The sequence below is a fragment of the Mesitornis unicolor genome, unplaced genomic scaffold (genome assembly GCF_000695765.1).
Source record: "Mesitornis unicolor isolate BGI_N332 unplaced genomic scaffold, ASM69576v1 scaffold39807, whole genome shotgun sequence".
NCBI lineage: Eukaryota > Metazoa > Chordata > Aves > Mesitornithiformes > Mesitornithidae > Mesitornis > Mesitornis unicolor.
In genome coordinates this window covers 1-6,934 of record NW_010195096.1, presented here as the reverse complement: position 1 = coordinate 6,934, position 6,934 = coordinate 1, and the positions used below count along the sequence as shown (strand labels likewise).

Genomic DNA, 6,934 nt, shown 5'->3' with positions numbered 1-6,934 from the left:
TCGACCTTCTGAGGCAGCCGCAGCCTGCGGAGCTGATCCCGGCTCTCCTTGCATCGCTCCTTAAACTTCACCTTCATTAATGCACCCAGAAAACGCCTCTGGCAGCAGTGGGATCAGATTTCTTAGCAAGGCGCCTCCGTTTGCTCAAGGGCTTTCTAAACACATCCCATGCTGGTCTTCTCTTTGAGAGGTGATGTTTGTCCTCCTGTGGGTGACAGAGGAGACCGTGTCCCCTCCTGAGCACGCCCACGCTGTTCTGGGGCAGCCGTGGGCCTCTACAAGGGCACCAGTACAACCACGCCTGTGCCCAGCCCTGATGGAGCTGGGATTTTGTGAGCTATTCAGAAACCCATCCCGCAGAATGTTCCAGTCTAATGAGTAATTGTGGGTATCCTTACACGTTTTCTCCCAGACTGGAAGTGCTGCACAGCTGCAGCCATTGCCAGGGGTGCCTTTCAACCGGTACAGACATTTGTCTTTGCAGAATGCACACCTCATGGGTAATCAGCTTCCACGCTTTTAAGCCAGTCCTGTGTCGTTGTCACACCAAAAGCAAAAGCACACACATCTGTGACCCGTAGTCAAAGGATTTTGGGAAAAACCAGCAAGCCAAGGCAGAAACAGGAACAAGAGCCTTTCAGGCTTGAAAACTCGGATTGTAACCTGCTGCTGACTGAAAGCATTACACATTTCATCCCAATTCTGCCATGATTTTGCAAGATGAGCAAACTGGCAAATGAGCTTCTTGACACCAGAGGAAGTAAGAGCCATCCAGCACTACACAGCTTCGGTTTGTCTCCAGTGACAAAAAAACCCCTCCTCCCACACCGATTACAGGCTGGTGACAAATTACCCTTGGTGGAACACGGTGCATCCCCCCGGATTCCATTTCAGAGCGGCAGCCTCAAGCTTATCACAAACCATCTGTAAATGAACCAGCTCTTCAATAGCGCTGGTGTGCAGCAAGAGACCGACAGACGGGCGCTCGCAGCACCCTCTCCATCAGCATTTTGGGGGAGGCCCTGCCTGCCATGACCACCATTGCCCTCAACAGCTGTATTTCCATACTGATGTGAATTCTTCTTTTCCAGATCCTCCTGCCTTTCTGGAAATCTATGTTATGTAGCTGCTACTGTGCTACCTCCAGATGCTGGCACAATGTGCTTGTTGCTAATTAATTGCTTTCCAGCAACTGCTTTTCTAATCTTAACAAGTTTTTAAAAGGATTTCCTCAGGTCAGACTTGCAGGTATTTCTTACTGCCTTCTTTCCCCATTGCACGTAATCATCATCACGTTTGATTCATCATAACAACAGTGATGAGTTAATAGAGGGCTAATTTTCAGAGCCAATCTTCCCCATTTGTCGGCGGGGGTGTATGTGCACTGTCACCGTCTCCTTTGAAAGGCAATCCAGGATAAACTGTTCTCTGGTTAGAGACATTTGGAACATCTGAGCTATTTAAGTTTAGTAAGCGCTCACCCACGCATTTCGCAGATCCGGGTGCAGAGAGCAGCCAATGTTTTATCATTAGCTGCCCAAACCAGAAGAACACATGCACCTTTGTTTCTCGGTCCACCACGCTTCGTCCTTCAGCTTCTTCAGAATCTTTCCCTCACCTACTTACAAAACAAGGGAGAAAATCTTCTCATTGTTCATTTCTCATGCTTTCCTGATCTGCTTCCTTTCAGCCCTGCATCATGACCAATGTTTCTTGGTTTGTAAATGAGTGTCACCTCCAATCATCCCAAGAGGATGTGAAGACCAGAATCCCTTTTCCACTATGACTGCTGGTTACACTCCTACAATCACAAGGCTTAGCACGACCCCATCTTTCCTGGTAGTGCTAATGACTTACTGAGGAGCTTGAACGATGGCTGGTAATTTTACAGCTCCATAGCTATGAATGCCATGGACGCGTTACCAGCAATCTTGATCTAGAAGCCCAGCTCCAGATGAGCATTTATAATTTAGCCAATTGCCCCTTTCTCTTGGAAGCTCTTTATGGTATCTGAACAAGACCTTACAGACCCTTGGCCAAATCAGTGGGCTGCCCTCCTTTTCTTCCTCGAGGCTACTTCTGTCTAGCTCAGTCCAGTGTTTTCAAACAGCCTCTTTGTACCAGTGACAGGCCTGTGTTTTTTGCCCCACAGAAGCAGACACTGCTCGGTAAGTACCACACTACCAAAGCTGATCACTCAAAACACTTCCTGTCTTTGCAGCCCTTCTCTCACCACAGTGGCCATCACAAACCAAAACCAGGGAACACTGCGAGTGTCCTGCCCCAGGTTCTCCTCTAGCACAGACACCTATGCAGGCAGATGGAGCAGATCACCCTGCAACCTCTAAACTCTTTGTATACCTTAAGGAGAGAGCTCACCTGCAACTGCTGTCCACCAGGAACCAAATCTGGACCAGCTCCTCTCAGTTTCCCTTACTCTGGGAGAAGTCGCACATCCATGACACCATCCATGCCCCCCCAGCCGCTGGCTGCCCACAGACGGGTTCTGTACCTAAGCATGGAGGCGAGACGTGACAAACCGACCAGCAGTCCCTCATTCGGAAGCAGGACCCAGCGCCCATCCCCTGGCAGAAAAGGTGGCTGAGCAAAGAGCCCCACGACCTCCTGGCCTCCACGGCTGAGCGCAGTCCCACCAGTGACACTCAACACAAGCGCTCTGGGCTGCAGCCCCACTGATTTTTCTTATATCAGAATCTTTCTTCTCCTACATCAGAATTTCTCTTTAGGACCCCAGCATTTTTTCCACTCTGGGGACTCTTGTAGTTGTTTGCATTACAAATCACTGATGATATGAACACAACATTTGTTTTATGCAATCTCATTTACTTACAATAAAACGCATGTGCTGTTATCTCTGAACTCAGAAAGGCTGGTCCCCTTCCTGCTCTTGGCTTTTTTGTATGCCCAAGAAATCCTCTGTCTTGCTTTCAGAACCTGCAACACTCTCTCATCGTTGCCTTCTGAAGATGATACACTGAAGCATCCTTACCAAAAAATCTACCAGCAGCAGAACAAGTCCATCCAGACACCTCGGCTTCAGAGAGGCTTTCTCACAGCCATGTTTCAAGTGTCACTAAAGAGAAGGCAACATGTGGCATTTCTCCCGATTAAGGAGCTGCCACCATCACTGCTTATAATGAAGATTTCCTCAACCTGTAAATAATACAATTAATCATTCTCCTCCCTGATTAGCTACGATGGTTTTCTCCTTGGAAACCGGGTATCAGATGGTGTTAACTCCAAGACCACTGGACACCAAGTGTATGATCTGAAAACAAAAGGAGGGATTAGCATGGTAGCTGCCTGAGCCCCCTGTGTAACAGCAGAGCAAACACAAGCACAAAGCCTCCTTGGCCGTGCAGTCATGGTGACATTACTCTCCAGCCATAAGGCTCATCAAGGAGCGCTGCAGCAGCACCACGTACTGCACCTCAAACCCCTCACATTGCAGCAATGATGCCATTCCTCCCACATAACCCTGGAATAAATTCTGCACATATAGGACAGCAGAAGCCTATTTCTCAAGCAGTGTCTTGCTAGAAAAACCGTAACCTACAGTCTGCTGCCTGGACACAAACTGAGCTTCTGGAAAACTGACCTGACATCTGATTTTCATACCTGAACAGGAGCTTGCTGCTATTCCCCACCCTCAGCTCTCCATGCCAGCTACACCATAAACACATTCCTGTTAAGAAAAGAGTATGAGCAGTCTTTTTTTCTACCATATTCTCTGAAGATGAGCACCTTCAACCTAGGTACACGAGGACGGCAGATACAGAAAAGCAAGAGTGAACCTTTTCACTCAGACTTCACATTCAGCACCTGAAGACAGACAACCGTCATTTCCTTGTAAGCAAAGCTCACAGACACCATTTGACCCTGGATGACCAGGAGCCATAGACCAGCTACCTGAGCACCTCGTGACAGCGCACACGCCGAGGGTGGTGCAAGGCTGCGTTACCTGCATGGAGACAGCTATTCCTGTAGGAGAACTGGTTTCACACACAGTTACTAGAATGAGGAAGAATTTACACTAGGACTCTAGACAAAGTGAAGTACAGGCATTTACAGTCCCTCAGCTCAAGAAACTGCAGACAGCCACAGCTCCTGAACCATCACACTGCCTGTCCAGCTCGCCAAACCTCCACATCAGCACGGGATAAGCACGGCTGCTGAAAAGGGGCCTTCATCCCAGCCTGAACTCAGCACGGAGCGGGAGATGTACCCTTGCAGACCCAAGGCCAGCGCTGCCCCAATCCCTGCTCCCCCAATCCCTGCTCCAGCCCAAACTCCTCAACCCAAAATGAAGCATTATTTTGAGAAACCATACACAGATTTGACACTACATCAGTGTCCTCTTGGAGCTCGCGATGGCAGCATTGGGTATTAGGGTCTGCGCTAGGAGAGCTGGCATGGAGAGATCCCTCAGCCGTACACAAGCACCATTTTCTGCACGGTTTCCAGACAGAAGGGGTGGAATTCATCACGGATTTGGCCCAACAGCCTGCGAAATGGGTAAGGAGGGGTTGCAGAGCCTGCAGGGAGAGAAGGATCCAGAGAAAGCAGCATCACACTGCCAGGGCCGGCACTGCACAACCCGTGGCTAACTTCATATACACTACAGATGAATACATTCTCATATACATAGAGGTCCAAACCAATTATTTACAACAATCACTGTTAAAAATATTAACACACGTGCATACAGAATCACTTCTGCCGTATTAAACCTAGTTCAGGAGAGAAAGGAAGTAAGAATGGTGAATGTTTACATTAATAGTTTAATTACAGAAACTCCTATTAGTAGGCCTAATGTCACTACAGGTTTCCTGAGGCACAAAAACTTTATCTGAAAATAAACCTTGAGCAACCCTAATGACTCCAACTCACTTCTGCTGGTGCTTTTTCGTATGACGACCCAAAAATCCATGCAGCAGCCCATCACTAACGCAACATAAACTGACCACCACTTTGAGATTACCAACTGTTTATGCTGAAATAAATACCATTTGGCAGTGAAGACAACCACAGCTTTGTCATAAGTTTCTCCACATAAATATCTAGAAAGAACACATTAAATGCTTCAATTCTTCCTGCATCAGTTACTCTCATGTTTCACTGATGCAGATCACAGAACATAAAACTAATGATCAAAAATTAAACTTGATTATTAGGTCCGTGTTTTTTCTGTTTGCAGCCGTACATTTATTACAAAGAAAACCCTGAGACATCTGTTGTGCCGTAAGAAATACATCACTGAAGTGCACACGGTACAGAATTCATCCTTCCTCTTCACCAAGCATTCAATGCAATATTTATACCACAGGTATTTTCAAATGTAGTTTTATTCCGGTGATCTATTTGCACTCTTTACATACATTTCAAAACAACACTATGCAAACAAATCACAGGACAGTACTCAAAGAATCTTTAGTATATACTCCTTTATAAAAGGTTTAGACACAATGGAAAAGTCAGTCCAGAAAAGCTCACGTTACCAGGTTTCTTGGTAAACAAAATACCACGAAGCCCTGTAACCTGCACGAGCACAAGCATCCACCACAACGGATCCCTCTTTTAAATTAACAACGTTAAGTTTTGTTCAGTAGACAAGTTTCTATCACAACACTGTCCATTTCACGTTGTGCTTTCCAAAAGGCAAGCATACTACAGTAATAAAATTCCCTATCCAATGGGAGAGAGAAGTTCGGTAAACATGTACTTGTTTCCTATTCCAGCAGAGGAATCCAAGTCTGTTGAAATTCTCGTTATGGCTAAATCCTGCTCACAACTTCTTCTTCCTCGTCTGCTCCCCAGAGTCTAGTTTACGTTTCTTAGCAGAAGCTGGTTCGTCCTCCTTTTCACCATCTTTAAATAAAAGACAGAGTTAATCAAAGTCAGCAAAGCCAGTAATATTTGTCTTAAACACCATCATTGTCTCAGAACAACTGACTTAACCACATCCGAGATGCCTGGGAAGAAGACACAGTAGTATTAACTGACAACGTCCTCATTTTTGGAATGGGGACACTATGTAGACAGAATAGCAACAGTTACTTGTTATTACCACCATAGACCACTGAGGATAACCAAGGGGAAGTCTTGTTATGTACAGTACTTTCTAAGAAAACTTACTATTTGAATAGATAAGCCAAAACGCTAGAAAAGTTACTTTTCAGAAGCAGGAAATAATGCCAAGGTCCACTCTCGGTTTATCTTCTTAGTCTCTGGATGAAGGATGACCAAGAGCAATGCGAAGGGGAGGAAAAAAAAGCATACGGAAAAAGTGGAGCAAGACAGAGACAGAAAAACCGCCACTGGGAGAGGAACACCAGAACACAGAAAAGCCTTCCTTTGAAAAATGTCTGCTGACAAGCTTACTGCCAAATCAAAACGTCACTGTGTGTTCTGGAAGCCCAGAATTATTTGTTCTGGTTTTGCTGTCTTGGTTGGTCTTGGCTATTCTCTTTTTCCAGCAAGTTAAAAAAAAAACAACCAAAAAATTCCTCCCTCCTGTCAAACAGCTCTTTACTTCCTAGATTACCATTACAGCTTGCACCACGATCAAAAGTGAAGAGGATAGTAAATATCTTCCTCATTAATCTGTCACATGGACATTTTATTTAATTAATAATCTGACCTGCACCCACATCTACATCTAAGGTCACACTCCTGTGCAAAGCACAGGCGCCTCACGCCGGGACCTCACCCGATTCCAGGGGCTCCTGCTCCTCATCCGGCAGAAACTTGGCTTTCCCGGCCTGCCGGGGCGCGTCGTCCCCGTTGTCCTCGTAGATGTTAGACCACTTTATGGCCATGTCGACGGCCGGGGCCGGCGGCGGCTTCTTCTCGGGCGGGCTGTAGGTCTCCGGCGGGGGCACGGCGTTAGTCTTCCACACCTTGAATTCCCTGG

General features: G+C 46.5%; 1 protein-coding gene across 1 annotated transcript; it reads right to left on the bottom strand.

Moving 5' to 3' along the window:
- Positions 1-5,806: 5,806 nt before the first annotated feature.
- Positions 5,807-6,929, bottom strand: LOC104533636 (chromosome unknown open reading frame, human C1orf52; the record flags this gene model as incomplete). Its single annotated transcript, XM_010188008.1, has 2 exons — positions 5,807-5,889; positions 6,731-6,929. Coding segments are annotated over 2 exons (282 nt in total), but the record flags the coding sequence as incomplete, so codon positions are not given.
- Between the last annotated feature and the right edge of the window lie 5 nt (positions 6,930-6,934).